The 17066-nt window shown below is 48.5% G+C and overlaps 1 protein-coding gene across 1 annotated transcript in view; it reads right to left on the reverse strand.

Annotated features, from left to right (window-relative positions):
- LOC139237858 (uncharacterized) overlaps positions 1–17066 on the reverse strand; it is a 198024-nt gene that overhangs the window by 143604 nt on the left and 37354 nt on the right. Inside the window, exons 7-9 of the mRNA XM_070867083.1 lie at positions 15761–15832; positions 15134–15208; positions 6712–6786 (exon numbers count right to left, since the gene is read on the reverse strand). Of these exons, the coding sequence (XP_070723184.1) occupies positions 6712–6786; positions 15134–15208; positions 15761–15832 (222 nt within the window). The remainder of the gene's footprint in view (positions 1–6711; positions 6787–15133; positions 15209–15760; positions 15833–17066) is intronic.

Here is a 17066-nt window from a genome sequence, read left to right on the forward strand (position 1 = left end):
GCTAACTTTGGTGAAAGGCCACGTCACTGAAATAGAACGAAAGTTTAAACCCCAGATAAATGCTGCTGTCCCCGTCATTGACAATTCAGAACATTTCACCCGGCAACCTTTAACCAGCTTTGCACCCGACTGTAGCTCAGCGAAACTTGGGTAGAAGATTCATTAAAGTTTTACTTCACATCTTTACAGGCGACGACACAAATTCGACTGGAGCTCATTGCAAGCAAACACCCTGCTTTCACTGTTTGAGCCGAGGTCCTGCAGTCCTTTAGTTCAACAATTGTACATCCCTGTCTGGAGTAAAAATAAAACAGGGAAAATGGCTCAACTGTGGCTAACAAGGGAAATTAAGGATAGTGTAAGATCCAAGGAAGAGGCATATATATTGGCCAAAAAAAGCAGCAAACCTGAGGACTGGGAGAAATTTAGAATTCAGCAGAGGAGGACAAAGGGTTTGATTAGGAGGGGGAAAATAAAGTACGAGAGGAAGCTTGCCAGGAACATAAAAACTGACTGCAAAAGCTTCTATAGATATGTGAAGAGAAAAAGATTAGTGAAGACAAGCGTAGGTCCCTTGCAGTCAGACTCAGGTGAATTTATAACGGGGAACAAAGAAATGGCAGACCAAATGAACAAATACTTTGGTTCTGTCTTCACGAAGGAAGACACAAATGACCTTGCGGATGTACTAGGGGACCGAGGGTCTGGAGAGAAGGAGGAACTGAAGGATCTCCTTATACGGCGGGAAATTGTGTTGGGGAAATTGATGGGATTGAAGACCGATAAATCCCTGGGGCCTGATTGTCTGCATCCCAGAGTACTTAAGGAAGTGGCCCTAGAAATAGTGGATGCATTGGTGATCATTTTCCAACAGTCTGTCAACTCGGGATCAGTCCTATGGACTGGAGAGTAGCTAATGTAACACCACTTTTTATAAAAGGAGGGAGAGAGAAAACGGGTAATTATAGACCGGTTAGCCTGACATCAGTAGTGGGGAAAATGTTGGAATCAATCATTAAGGATGAAATAGCAGCGCATTTGGAAAGCAGTGACAGGATCGGTCCAAGTCAGCATGGATTTATGAAGGGGACTCACGCTTGACAAATCTTCTGGAATTTTTTGAGGATGTAACTAGTAGAGTGAACAAGGGAGAACCAGTGGATGTGGTGTATTTGGACTTTCAAAAGGCCTTTGACAAGGTCCCACATAAGAGATTGGTGTGCAAAATCAAAGCACATTGTATTGGGGGTAATGTACTGGCGTGGATAGAGAATTGGTTGGCAGACAGGAAGCAGAGAGTCGGGATAAACGGGTCCTTTTCGGAATGGGAGGCAGTGACTAGTGGAGTGCCGCAGGGCTCAGTGCTGGGACCCCAGCTCCTCACAATATACATTAATGATTTGGATAAAGGAAATGAATGTAACATCTCCAAGTTTGCAGATGACACTAAACTGGGTGGTGGTGTGAGCTGTGAGGAGGACGCTAAGAGGCTGCAGGCTGATTTGGACAGGTTAGGTGAATGGGCAAATGCATGGCAGATGCAGTATAATGTGGATAAATGTGAGGTTATCCACTTTGAAGGCAATAACACGAAGGCAGAATATTATCTGAATGGCGGCAGATTAGGAAAAGGGGAGGTGCAACGAGACCTGGGTGTCATGGTACGTCAGTCTGCAAGGAGCTGTCAGTTACGCGTCTCAAGCTCTGCTTGATGGTTTGGATTGCCCGTTCCGCTTGACCATTGGATGCGGGCTTAAATGGGGCAGACCTGACATGCTTAATGCCATTGTGGGTCATGAACTCGTTGAATTCCAAGCTGGTGAAATATGGTCCATTGTCAATGTCAAGGATGTTGGGCAAACCATGGGTGGCGAACATGGCCCGGAGGCTTTCAATGGTGACAGTGGATGTACATGACGACATTATTATACATTCAATCCATTTTGAGTAAGCATCCACTGCTACTAGAAACATCTTCCCTAGAAAAGGGGCCAGCGAAATCTACGTGGACCCTGGACCACGGTTTGGAGGACCATGACCACAGACTCAGTGGGACCTCCCTGGGTGCGTTCCTCAGCTGTGAGCAAGTGTCGCACTGGTGTATGCATGACTCTAATTCGGAGTCAATAGCGGGCCACCAGACTTGCGAACTGGCGATAGCCTTCATCATGACTATGCCTGGGTGGGTACTGTGTAGGTCGTATATAAATATTTCCCTGCCCTTTTTGGGTAAAAATCACGCGATTCCCCCATAGGAGGCACTCTGACTGGACTGACAATTCGTCCTTGCGTCGGTGAAAAGGCTTAATTTCCTCTTGCATTTCCCCGGGAACCCCTGACGAGCTCCCATTGAGTATGCAGCTTTTTACTGGTGATCCAGGTCCTGATCTGGCGAGCCATGACGGGTTATCCCTCGCTCTCGAAAGCATCCATTGCCAGAAGCAAGTCTGCGGGTTGCGCAATTTCCACCCTGGTGGTGGGCAATGGCAACCGACTGAGGGCATCAGCGCAGCTCTCTGTGCCTGGTCCGTGGCAGATTACATAGTCATATGCAGACAATGTTCGTGCCCATCTTTGGATGCGGAACGAAGCATTGATGTTGATACCTTTGCTTTCTGAGAGCAGTGAAGTAAGCGGTTTGTGGTCGGTTTCGAGCCGGAGACCAAATAGATATTGGTGAATTTTCTTAACTCCATGTGCACAAGCTAACACTTCTTTCTCAACCATATTGTAGGCTCTTTCAGCCTTGGATAGACTTCTGGACACATATGCAACCGGTTACAGTTTACCTGACACATTGGCTTGACACAACCGATCCCGTACGACGATGCATCACATGCCAGTACTAAACGTTTACATGAGTCACACAATACAAGTAATTTGTAGCATAGCAGGTTTCTGATCTTGTTAAAGGCTGTTTCTTGAGATTTACCCCAGACCCAGTCGTCACCCTTACGTAGCAACAAATGCAAGGGTTCCAGCAAAGTGCTCAACCCCGGTAGAAAGTTACCAAAGTAGTTGAGGAGTCCCAGGAACGAACGCAGCTCCATCACATTCTGTGGTCTGGGTGCATTCTTGATGACCTCCGTCTTGGAGTCCGTGGGTCTGATGCCGTCCGCTGCAATCTTTCTCCCCAGAAATTCGACCTCTGGCATCAGGAAAACACACTTGGAGCATTTCAACCTGAGTCCCACTCTGTCCAGTCATTGTAAAACCTCTTCCAGGTTGTGCAAGTGTTCGGTGGTGTTGCGACCAGTGATCAAGATGTCGTCTGTGCATGGAATCGATTTCAGCAGACTCTCCATGTTGCTCTGGAAGATGGCCACTGCCGAGTGAATCCCACAGGGGCATCTGTGGTACACAAACAGTCCTTTGTGCGTGTTGATGCACGTCAACTTCTTTGACGGTTCAGCCAGCTCCTGTGTTATGTACGCGGAGGTTAGGTCTAGTTGGTGAACGATTTTCCCCCTGCGAGCATTGCGAATAAGTCCTCCGCTTTGGGTAGTGGGTACTGGTCCTGTAACAAGACTCGTTTGATCGTCACCTTGTAGTCCCCGCAGATTCTGACCGTCCCATTGCTCTTTAGTACCGGCACGAATGGACTGGCCCACTCGTTGAACTCGACTGGCAATAAGATTCCCTCTCATTGAAGTCTATCCAGCTCGATTTCGGCTTTCTCTCGTATCATATATGGGACTGCTTGGGCCTTGTGATGAACGGGCTGTGCCCCAGGAACAAGGTGGACCTGCACTTTGGTGCCTGTGAAGTTGCCTGGCTCAAAAAACGCCGGGAATTTGTTTATCACCTGGGCGCACGGGGCGTCATCCGCTGAGCACAGTGCTTTGACGTCATCCCAGTTCCACCGGATCTTGCCTAGCCAGCTCCTGCCGAACAGCATTGGGCCATTGCCTGGTACAATCCATAGTGGTAAGTCATGCACAGCTCCATCGCACGATACCTTCACTGCCGCACTGCCAATAACAGGTATGAGTTCTTTGGTGTAAGTGCGCAGCGTAGTGTGAATCGGGCTCAGCTTTGGCCTCTGTGCCTTGTTACTCCACAGTTTCTCAAAGGCCTTCTGGCTCATAATCGATTGACTCGCTCCCGTGTCCAATTCCATGGCGACTGGAATGCCGTTAAGTTTGACTTTTAACATTATTGGAGGGCTTTTAATGGTGAAGGTGTGTACCCCATACACTTCCTCCTCATCCTCCGGTTGAGTTGCCTCTCCTGCTCGCTCAGCGTGATCCGCGCTGGATCGCTCGCTCTCTGCTGACTTTGCCACGTGGTGAGTCCAAGGTCGCTTGCACAATCGCTGGAGGTGCCCCCATTGTTCCACAGCCCCTGCACACGTAGTGCTTGAATCAACACTGATGGGCTCTGTGACTGCCCCCGCAGCACCAGCATGGCATTAATGGATTCACATTAGCACGCCCCAGTGGCCTCTGAGTCACCCTGGGCCTGACCTCTGCGGCATGTGTGGGCCCTACCATGTACAGTCCAGCCTGCCGAAGGCATTATTTTAAGCACGGTACTTGCCGGTGAGCCTCGATTCTGTGAAGAATTCTGCTTCGCGTTGTCGCTCGTGGATGTGAATGCTTGGGCTATCGTGATGGCCTTGCTCAGATCCAGGGATTCAGCAGACAGCAGTTTGCAAAGGATACCCTTGTGGCCAATTCCAAGCATGAAAAAGTCCTGCAACATTTCCCCCAAGGATCCTGCAAATTCGCACTGCCCCACAAGGTGCCTTAGGTCGGCGACGAAACTCGCCACGTTCCGGCCTTCGGAGCAACGGTGCATATAAAAGCGGTACCTGGCCATCAGGATGCTCTCCTTTGGCTTGAGGGTTACTTAGCCAGCGTGCACAGCTCTGCGTATGATTTGTCCGTTAGTTTGACCGGTGCCAGCAAATTCTTAAGGAGGCCATATACCGATGACCCACATATGGTGAGGAGAATCGCCCTGCGCTTGATCTCGATTTCAACCATGTCCAATTCGTTGGCCACAAAGTACTGGTCGAGGTGCTCAACGAAGGATTCCCAATCATCACCCTCAATAAATCTCTCAAGAATACATTTCCGCGTGAAAGTTTGTGATCTGTAACTCGTCGCCAGTTGTTAAGTTCAGAATGACTCCACGAGACTGTGTTGTAAGCTCAAACCATTGTGACCTTGGTCTCGTTAATATAATTCCAAAGTGAGGCAGCAATGTGGTGGCCTGCCTTTTATAGCTGCTTGCACCAGGGTATATAGGTGTCCCAAAGATCTCCCACAGGTATGCCCTCGAGTGGCAAGTCTTACACACAGGTGAGGTTCACATACATAACAAACTCTCTCCCCAAAAAGGCTGTGGATGTTGGGGGCAATTGGAGTTCTGAAGACCAGGATCGATAGATTTCTGTTGGATCAGGGTGCCATGGGATTGGAGCAAAGATGGGTAAATGGAGTTGAGGGGCAGATCAGCCACGATCTTATTGAATGGTGGAACAGTGTCGAGGGGCTGAATGGGCCACTCCGGTTCCTATCTTCCTATTTTACAACTCACTGATGAATGGGGTAATACACTGTAAGGAGTGTACGGGGCCCCGTGACGGAAGCCAGACCTGGTTGATGACAAACGCAACAGCAGTCAATTCTATTTATACTTAAAAACCGAGGGCCCGGCTCCATCCTCGGCGGCACTTGGGCGGCAAGTGCATTTGCCGCTGAGAATGAGAGCTCCCGCTGGCTGCCGCCCAGATTGGCGGTGTACGTCGCTGCTTTGCTGCGGCCCCCTACCTTCGAGGGACCTGGGTGATGAAAACTCCGCCCAAAGAACCGTCAGGGACCTCGGCGGCCATCGGCGATCCTTTGGGCGGCACTTGGGCGGGGAAGGCCTTCACCAAATTCGGGCCCTAGGCTCTCGGGCAGATCATGGAACAGTGAATAGTTACATTTTAAATGCCTTTCATTGTAGAAGGAAACTGAATGAAGTATTTGAGATCCATGATCCACGGTTTAAAGGTCCACGGAAAGAATAAGTTAGCCTGGGAGATGGTGTGAGGAATCTTTATTTCCTTGGAGAAGCATCTCATCCTGGGAGAGTTGTTGGATTTGGAGACAGCAAGACCTTTCCATACAACAACATGCAAAATGGGAGCAGGAGTCGGCATTTCGGCCCTTCGGGCCTTGTCCACCATTCAATGAGATCATGGCTGATCTTCTACCTCAACTTTCCTGCACTATCCCCATATCCCTTGATTTCATGAGTATCCAAAAATCTATCGATCTTTGTGTTGAATATACTCCATGACTGAGCCTCCACAGCCCTCTAGAGAATTCCAAAGATTCACCAGCCTGAGTGAAGACGTTTCTCCTCATCTCAGTCCTAAATGGCCAACCCCTTATCCTGAGACTGTGACCCCTGGTTCTAGACTCCCCAGCCCGGGGGAAACATCCTCCCCACAAATACCCTGTCAAGAATTTTGTCTGTTTCAATGAGATCACCTCATTCTTCTAAACTCTAAAGAATATAGGTCTACTCAATCTCTCCTCATAGGACAAGATCCCCATCCCAGGAATCAGTCTGATGAACCTTCATTGCACTCCCTCTATGGCAAGTGTATCCTTCCTTAGGTAAGGAGACCAAAACTGTCCACAATACTCCAGGTGTAGTTTCACCAGGGCCCTATATAATGGAAGATTATAATTCTGATTGATATTTCACACTTACTGTTACTCCTCATGCATGAGAGTTCCATGTGGAGATCAGTCCGGGAGTTGACAATCTCACTGAACATCTGCGTAACTGAAACACAAGTGAAGCTTCAGCTTTGATGGCAAATAAACACGCTTTCGGCAGCCATTGCATTGAAGGCAAATGGGCAGGGCCTAAACTCGCGGTGTCATGACACTTTTAAAATGGTTGCCCCACGATCGATCCAGTCCAGTTAGATTTCTCCATTGCTCAAATAGCAGTGGCCTGTGGGTGAAAGTTGGGTTGTTGGATCGGGTAAACGTGTGATGGAACATCTCAAACCCTCCCAAGGTGCTGCGGAATTGCCCTTACCGCCTCTGAAAGGGGGCGGAGCGCAATCTCCCGCCCTCCGCTTCCTTTAGCGGTGGGTCCCTGGGTGCTACAGGAGCGTTGAATCAAGCGTTACGTAAATGCTCCGCTTAGCACTGACGCACTTCAGTGTCCCTCCCCTTCGATTAAAGGGGAGGGCCGCTAAGCACTGTGCAAGACTTCTGACAGCCTCCACTGGGTCCCCAGTGTGGTACTCGGCCTGCAGCCCGGCACCCAAACCGGAGTGCTGGGCTTCACGATGGGGGTGCAGAGCACGATACGGCTGCCGTCATCGAGCTGACCTGAGAGTCGGTCGACAGAAAAAAAGATGGCGGCCCGAGGCGTTGCCGCCCTACCCTTTAATCACCGCTCTGGGAGCGGATGGCGGCGGGGCAATGTCCCCCATGGGGCATTAAGGGGTCGGCGTGGGGCAGTGAAGGGTCGCTGCGCACGGAGATGATGTCATCGCGGGGCACGTCCGCAAACTCCGGGGCAATTTCCCGGGAGGCGGTAGCGCTCCCCTCCCCTGGGCGTTAACGAGGCTTTAAAAAGGGGCAATTTCGCCCCCCCAGTAGGAGTTGTGTACAGACCTCCAAACAGTAATAGGGATGTTGGGGAGGGCATCAAACAGGAAATTAGGGGTGCATGCAATAAAGGTGTAGCAGTTATAATGGGTGACTTTAATATGCACATAGATTGGGCTAGCCAAACTGGAAGCAATACGGTGGAGGAGGATTTCCTGGAGTGCATAAGGGATGGTTTTCTAGACCAATATGTTGAGGAACCAACTAGGGGGGAGGCCATCTTAGACTGGGTGTTGTGTAATGAGAGAGGATTAATTAGCAATCTCATTGTGCGAGGCCCCTTGGGGAAGAGTGACCATAATATGGTGGAATTCTGCATTAGGATGGAGAATGAAACAGTAATTTCAGAGACCATGGTCCAGAACTTAAAGAAGGGTAACTTTGAAGGTATGAGGCGTGAATTGGCTAGGATAGATTGGCGAATGATACTTAGGGGGTTGACTGTGGATGGGCAATGGCAGACATTTAGAGACCGCATGGATGAATTACAACAATTGTACATTCCTGTCTGGCGTAAAAATAAAAAAGGGAAGGTGGCTCAACCGTGGCTATCTAGGGAAATCAGGGATAGTATTAAAGCCAAGGAAGTGGCATACAAATTGGCCAGAAATAGCAGCGAACCTGGGGACTGGGAGAAATTTAGAACTCAGCAGAGGAGGACAAAGGGTTTGATTAGGGCAGGGAAAATGGAGTACGAGAAGAAGCTTGCAGGGAACATTAAGGCGGATTGCAAAAGTTTCTATAGGTATGTAAAGAGAAAAAGGTTGGTGAAGACAAACGTAGGTCCCCTGCAGTCAGAATCAGGGGAAGTCATAACGGGGAACAAAGAAATGGCAGACCAATTGAACAAGTACTTTGGTTCGGTATTCACTAAGGAGGATACAAACAACCTTCCGGACATAAAAGGGGTCAGAGGGTCTAGTAAGGAGGGGGAACTGAGGGAAATCTTTATTAGTCGGGAAATTGTGTTGGGGAAATTGATGGGATTGAAGGCCGATAAATCCCCAGGGCCTGATGGACTGCATCCTAGAGTACTTAAGGAGGTGGCCTTGGAAATAGCGGATGCATTGACAGTCATTTTCCAACATTCCATTGACTCTGGATCAGTTCCTATGGAGTGGAGGGTAGCCAATGTAACCCCACTTTTTAAAAAAGGAGGGAGAGAGAAAACAGGGAATTATAGACCGGTCAGCCTGACCTCAGTAGTGGGTAAAATGATGGAATCAATTATTAAGGATGTCATAGCAGTGCATCTGGAAAATGGTGACATGATAGGTCCAAGTCAGCATGGATTTGTGAAAGGGAAATCATGCTTGACAAATCTTCTGGAATTTTTTGAGGATGTTTCCAGTAAAGTGGACAAAGGAGAACCAGTTGATGTGGTATATTTGGACTTTCAGAAGGCTTTCGACAAGGTCCCACACAAGAGATTAATGTGCAAAGTTAAAGCACATGGGATTGGGGGTAGTGTGCTGACGTGGATTGAGAACTGGTTGTCAGACAGGAAGCAAAGAGTAGGAGTAAACGGGTACTTTTCAGAATGGCAGGCAGTGACTAGTGGAGTGCCGCAAGGTTCTGTGCTGGGGCCCCAGCTGTTTACATTGTACATTAATGATTTAGGCGAGGGGATTAAATGCAGTATCTCCAAATTTGCGGATGATACTAAGTTGGGTGGCAGTGTGAGCTGCGAGGAGGATGCTATTAGGCTGCAGAGTGACTTGGATAGGTTAGGTGAGTGGGCAAATGCATGGCAGATGAAGTATAATGTGGATAAATGTGAGGTTATCCACTTTGGTGGTAAAAACAGAGAGACAGACTATTATCTGAATGGTGACAGATTAGGAAAAGGAAAGGTGCAACGAGACCTGGGTGTCATGGTACATCAGTCATTGAAGGTTAGCATGCAGGTACAGCAGGCGGTTAAGAAAGCAAATGGCATGTTGGCCTTCATAGCGAGGGGATTTGAATACAGGGGCAGGGAGGTGTTGCTACAGTTGTACAGGGCCTTGGTGAGGCCACACCTGGAGTATTGTGTACAGTTTTGGTCTCCTAACTTGAGGAAGGACATTCTTGCTATTGAGGGAGTGCAGCGAAGGTTCACCAGACTGATTCCCGGGATGGCGGGACTGACCTATCAAGAAAGATTGGATCAACTGGGCTTGTATTCACTGGAGTTCAGAAGAATGAGAGGGGACCTCATAGAAACGTTTAAAATTCTGACGGGTTTAGACAGGTTAGATGCAGAAAGAATGTTCCCAATGTTGGGGAAGTCCAGAACCAGGGGTCACAGTCTGAGGATAAGGGGTAAGCCATTTAGGACCGAGATGAGGAGAAACCTCTTCACCCAGAGAGTGGTGAACCTGTGGAATTCTCTACCACAGCAAGTAGTTGAGGCCAATTCACTAAATATATTCAAAAGGGAGTTAGATGAAGTCCTTACTACTCGGGCGATCAAGGGTTATGGCGAGAAAGCAGGAAGGGGGTACTGAAGTTTCATGTTCAGCCATGAACTCATTGAATGGCGGTGCAGGCTAGAAGGGCTGAATGGCCTGCTCCTGCACCTATTTTCTATGTTTCTATGTTTCTATGTTTCCACCGCCACACTTAAATCTGGACCAATATCAGGGGCAGTCTAATCGCAACTCCTGATTGCCACAGGCTTGATTCACTACTGAAAGGGGAGGCCCATTGACGGTGCGGCTCCTCATTCCCAGCACTGTTGGGTGTGCAGCTGTTTGAACAACAATAAGACGAAGGGCAAGGGTCGATCGCCGCCCCAGGGAGCGAGCCCGGGGGGTTTCTGAGGAAGCTTTGAGGCATGAGTTTTAGCGATGGAGAGAAGGTGGTCCCATTACAAGCCTGCCGGACTATGTGGAGGGAGGTGGGATACCAGGTCACTAACCGCCCGTCCGGAAGCCTGACTGTCGGGCCTGCCCCACTGATGTGATGGTCACTGTGGCGTTGAGGTGCCCCAGCGATGGCTGTTACCGGCAGCGCTGTGGGTAGAGAGGTGCGATTTGCATTGAGCCACTGGATTCACCTCGCCCGTTACGTACTGGTCTCCACGCCGCATTAATGCTGCCTATTGGCGCTAACCGGCAGCGCCAAGGGGACGAATTATTCCCCCCAAATCATTTGAAAAACTCACCTTTAGTTGGCTGAAAGGGGGTCAGAGATCAGGTCGGCCCTGTTGATTTCGTACAGGGGTACTTCAACATATGTTAGGCCCGTCATTAACATATTTAAGGGGCATAAAGCCTGTTCTAGGCCAGGACAGCTAAAGATTGTTCCCATGAATTTAACAGTTGAACCAACCACTGCACAGATTGAGCACATGCAATCCACTGCTAAATTGGTAAGCATTGCAGCCATTTAAAGCCCAATTGATCCAGTCTCTCCTCATATGTCAGTCCAGCCATCCCTGGAATCAGTCTGGTGAACCTTCGCTGCACTCCCTCAATAGCAAGGACGTCCTTCCTCAGATTAGGAGACCAAAACTGAACACAATATTCCAGGTGAGGCCTCACCAAGGCCCTGTACAACTGCAGTAAGACCTCCCTGCTCCTATACTCAAATCCCCTAGCTACGAAGGCCAACATGCCATTTGCCTTCTTCACCGCCTGCTTTACCTGCATGCCAACGTTCAATGACTGATGAGCCATGACACCCAGGTCTCGTTGAACCTCCCCTTTTCAGATAATATTCTGATAATATTCTGCCTTCGTGTTTTTGCCACCAAAGTGGATAACCTCACATTTATCCACATTATACTGCAGCTGCCATGCATTTTCCCACTCTCCTAACCTGTCCAAATCACCCTGCAGCCTGTTAGCATCCTCCTCACAGCTCACACCACCACCCAATTTAGTGTCATCTGCAAACTTGGAGATATTACCCTCAATTCCTTCATCCAAATCATTAATATATATTGTGAAGAGCTGGGGTCCCAGCACTGAGCCCTGCAGTACTCCACTAGTTACTGCCTCCCATTCCGAAAAGGACCCGTTTATCCCGACTCTCTGCTTCCTGTCTGCCAACCAATTCTCTGTCCACGCCAGTACATTACCCCCAATACCATGTGCTTTGATTTTGTACACCAATCTCTTATGTGGGACCTTGTCAAAGGCCTTTTGAAAGTCCAAATACACCACATCCAATGGTTCTCCCTTGTCCACTCTGCTAGTTACATCCTCAAAAAATTCCAGAAGATTGTTCAAACATGATTTCCCTTTCATAAATCCATGCTGACTTGGACCGATTCTGTCACTGCTTTCCAAATGCGCTGCTATTTCATCTTTAATAATAGATTCCAACAATTTCCCCACTACTGATGTCAGGCTAACCAGTCTATAATTACCCGCTTTCTCTCTCCCTCCTTTTTTAAAAAGTGGTGTTACATTAGCTACCCTCCAGTCCATAGGAACTGATCCAGAGTCGATCGACTGTTGGTAAATGATTACCAATGCATCCATTATTTCTAGGGCCACCTCCTTAAGTACTCTGGGATGCAGACAATCAGGTCCTGGGGATTTATCAGCCTTCAATCCCATCAATTTCCCCAACACAATTTCCTGCCTAATAAGAATATCCTTCAGTTCCTCCTTCTCACTAGACCCTCGGTCCCCTAGTACATCCGGAAGGTCATTTGTGTCTTCTTTCGTGAAGACAGAACCAAAGTATTTGTTCAAATTGGTCTGCCAGTTCTTTGTTCCCCATTATTAATTCACCTGAGTCCGACTGCAGGGGACCTACGTTTGTTTTCACCAATCTTTTTCTCTTCACATATCTATAGAAGCTTTTGCAGTCACTTTTTATGTTCCCGGCAAGCTTCCTCTCACACTCTATTTTCCCCCTCCTAATTAAACCCTTTGTCCTCCTCTGCTGTATTCGAAATTTCTTCCACTCCTCAGGTTTGCTGCTTTTTCTGGCCAATTTATATGCCTCTTCCTTGGATCTAACACTATCCTTAATTTCCCTTGTTAACCACAGTTGAGCCACCTTCCCCGTTTTATTTTTACTCCAGACAGGGATGTACAATTGTTGAAGTTCATCCATGTGATCTATATTCAGTGTGGAAGGTTTAGGGTTAGGGTTAGGGTTAGGGATATTCAGTGTGGAAGGGTTAGGGTTCGGGTTCTGTTTAGGGTTAGGGTTTGGGTTAGGGTTAGGGTTAGGGGCTGATATATTTGTAGAAGGACTGCAGGATACTTGGGAACATTTAGAATGTTGATATTAAAAATTTTATTTTGTGTCAGCTCTCCTGTCTCTCGGTCAGAAGTTGTGGGTTCAAGTCCCAAGCCAGAGACTTGAGCACACAAATATAGGCTCACTATTTTGAAGAAGTGTAATGATATTCCCCCCCGGTGTTCTGACCAATATTTATCCCTCAATCAATATAAGAAAAACAGATTATCTGGTCGTTATCACATTATTGTTTGTGAGTGATTGCTGTGTGCAAATTGGCTGCCGCGTTTCCCACATTACAACAGTGACTGCACTCCAAAAGCTGTCTGCTTGGTTGTGAAAGGCACTATAGAAATGCAAGTTATTTACTTATTTCAATCAATACCATTTGACATTTAGCTTTTCAACAGATCAGACTATTACTTCCCAAAATGTTACCTCAACGATCAATCTCACCTCCTCATGCCCTCCTCTTCCCATTTCACAGAGTCATGTAACCACCTCTGCACCCTATTCATCTCCCCGTCCTTTCACACACTCGGCAGGAATTCCCTCCCCCGAGAGAGAGGTGCAACATGCCCAAAAGGCCAGTGCCTCTATCAAGGCCCCTTTGCATCTGATTTTGGTGCGTCTGATGATTAGCATGGTCCGGGAACTCTCCTGGCACTGGTCTTCCCTCCCGACAGGGCCTTGCACTGGGCAAAGGAGGGGGAAAGAGGGGCGTCTCAGAGTTCAGCAGCTGTGGTCCTGGCCATCCGTCTCTGGCCTTCAGCTGCTGTTGGAGAGCAGAGAACAGCACCAAGGTTCAAAGATCTTGTTGGATGAGTTAAAAAAAAATGGCCTCCCACCTAAGAACATAAGAAATAGGAGCAGGAAAGACCATAAGGCCCCGCGAGCCTGCTCCGCCATTCAATAAGATCAAGGGTGTATTTCTGCACAGATACGCTGGCGCAGATATGATGGTACTTCAGAGAGTCTAATATGGCCAGGGTGATCTCCGGGATTAGTTCCGAATGCCTGAATGGGTCGGAGAGGAATTTTCCCAGATTTCTTTCCCCAATTGGCCTGAGTTTTTATCTGGTTGTTGCCTCTCCCAGGAATTAACATGGCTCCGGTTGGGGTGGAGTGTAGAATGTTTCAGTATAAGGGGTGTCGCAGTTGTGTGAGGCAGACTGGTTGGGCTGGGTGCTCTTTCCCTTTCTGTCATTGTTTATAGGTTTATATGTAACCTTCAGGGCTGCTGACCGAGGGCCTAGTGGCTCTTCATCGGCTGGCGTGGACACGATGGGCCGAAATGGCCTCCTTCTGCGCTGTAAATTTCTATGTTTCTATCAACAGCACTTTCCCTCCCTGGTTCTCTTTGGCCACCTCCTGAGCTTCCCCCGATCCTCTGACCTGAAAGAAGGCCTAGGGCAAGTTGCTCGGGATTGCCCTGTGCATGAACGGCAGGAGGGCTGGGCTGGCCCACCTCAGTACCCGAGCAATGCTGGCCTGTGCCCAACGCCCAGGTTTGGTCACTTAGAAAAGCCCCAGAAGTTCCAGAGTAACGGAAAAGTGGCGAAGACCTCAGACACGAGAGGGGAATTGGCCCCACTTTCTCCTCCAACACCTCCAGTTCAAACTGGCATCTTCTCCTGTGCCCTCCTTTCAATCACCACCCTTCTTCCATTCTCCCATTCAAGGTAACACTTTTCTCCCTCTAACTGCTCCTGTCAACCTTGCCCTACCTTTGTCTGCCCCCCATCAGACCAGTTCAAGCAATGCCCCAATTCAAGGTGGCAGTCTAATCTACCTCCAACCCCATCAGTTCATCCCATGTTGACGTTTTCCATCTGCCACTCTCCTTTCTAGCTTCTGCACTTTGCCCCCCATCCCAAATACCGTTCCCATTGTCTGCTGCTCCATCTCCCTGTTCCCTCCCCTTCACTGCTAACCATTCCGACTTCCCTCTCCCGTCTTATGTTCTTAAGGGAATTAAGGGATATGGGGACAGTGCAAGAAAGTGGAGTTGAGGTAGAAGATCAGCCATGATTTTATTGAATGGCGGAGCAGGCTCGAGGGGCCGATTGGCCTACTCCCGCTCCTATTTTTTATGATCAACACCAACCCAACCAAGTGCTGTTGTAATGGAACTCCTGTTCACACTATTCCCATCTTAGGTACAGACTGGGCAGGACACCCTCCATTAGTGACAGAGCTCGGGTCAGCGTGGCAGTATCAGGCAAGGGCCCCAATCCTGTCTGGGCATACACACGGACCGAGCCCCCAAAGCACTGTGGGGAACACCGCTGAATATTCGATTGTGGGGGTTCAACACTTACTGTTATTCCTCATCTGTGAAAGGTCGTTTTGGAATTCAGTTTGAGAAACTTTTATTTCGATGACGCTCTGTGGGACTAAGACACAAATCAAAGATTTAGTTTCCATCCCAGTCAAACCCCAAACTTGCACAGCCAGCTTGGCAGACTCACCGGGCACATCTGGTCAAAAGGGATGGAAATGGGGCCTCCCTGGGGATCCGGGTGGGCTTACGGCCTGGACCCCTGAAGGCGAGGAGCCCAGAAATATTTGGGAGGGGGATGGAGTTTGAAGCATTTCCAGGGCCTTTGGTGGGAGTCGTTGCCTGGTGCCCCCACAATGCTGAAGGCCGGCTCCTCAAGGTTTCTGCTCCTGACCACGGAGCGTCAGAGTTCCATGGCGGGCACAGTCTCAGCATATCTGTCGGGAGTGCCACCCCATGGACTTCCGGGGCCTTTGTGTATCTGTCTGGCATGCATTTTGCACCGAACTTCAGCTAATGATGGGCCTACCTACTGTTCCACATTTTGGCAAAGTCTTTTCTCACAGGGCGTGGAGAAGGTGACTCTGTGGCAAGGCGCTTGAACTTGTGATGAAGTATTGAGAGCTGTTTGAGCTTGAACTCCATAGATCCCCTGCTTAACACTTACCGTGAGTCAGCTGTGAAAGTTGGGCCCTGAGTTCAGCGTGTGAGATCCTTGCTTCACCGCACATCACTGTAACTGAAAGTGAAGCACACTTTAGATCCCGAGCCGATACCTGGAGCCGACCGTTTGCACAGTGTGCTTATGTTTACTGGGAGGGGCTGCTTTGCTAAATATGCTCTCACACATTTTGCCCATAATTAGGAAACTGTGAGTGCACAGGCCATGATTGTCTGTCCATTGATTGTAATAGGTGGAGAATTGTGGGGCTCACACTGTGATTTCAGGAGATGCATTGCTGGACTAGACAAAGCTCTGTAATCCCGCCCGTGAAATATGTTGATACTTGTTACACCAGGACATAACATGAGAAATAGGAGCAGGAGTAGCCATTCGGCCCCTCGAGCCTGCTCCGCTATTTAATGCGATCATAGCTGATCTGATCATGGACTCAGGTCCACTTCCCCGCCCACTCCCCATAACCCCTTATTCCCTTATCGGTTAAGAAACTATCTATTTCTGTCTTAAATTTATTCAATGTCCCAACTTCCGCAGCGAATTCCACAGATTTACAACCCTCTGAGAGAAGAAATTCCTCCTCATCTCAGTTTTAAATGGGCGGCCCTTTATTCTAAGATTATGCCCTCTAGTTCTAGTCTCCCCTATCAGTGGAAACATCCTCTCTGCATTCACCTTGTCAAGCCCCCTCAAATCTTACACGTTTCGATAAGATCACCTCATTCTTCTGAATTCCAATGAGTAGAGGCCCAACCTACTCAACCTTTCCTCATAAGTCAAACCCCTCATCCCTGGAATCAACCTAGTGAACCTTCTCTGAAATGCCTCCAAAGCAAGTATATCCTTTCGTAAATATGGAATCCAAAACTGCATGCAGTATTCCAGGTGTGGCCTCACCAATACACTGTATGACCGTAGTAAGGCTTCCCGGCTTTTATATTCCATCCCCTTTGCAATAAAGGCCAAGATTCCATTGGCCTTCCTGATCACTTGCTGTATCTGCATACTAACCTTTTGTGTTTCATGCAAAAGTACCCCCAGGTCCCACTGTACTGCAGCACTTTGCAATCTTTCTCCAGTTAAATAACAATTTGCTCTTTGATTTTTTTCTGCCAAAGAGCATGACCTCACACTTTCCAACATTATACTCCATCTGCCAAATTTTTGCCCACTCACTTAGCCTGTCTATGTCCTTTTGCAGATTTTTTGTGTCCTCCTCACACATTGCTTTTCCTCCCATCTTTGTATTGTCAGCAAACTTGAGTACGTTACACTCAGTCCCTTCTTCCAAGTC

The sequence above is a fragment of the Pristiophorus japonicus genome, chromosome 24, assembly GCF_044704955.1.
Source record: "Pristiophorus japonicus isolate sPriJap1 chromosome 24, sPriJap1.hap1, whole genome shotgun sequence".
Taxonomy (NCBI): Eukaryota; Metazoa; Chordata; class Chondrichthyes; family Pristiophoridae; genus Pristiophorus; species Pristiophorus japonicus.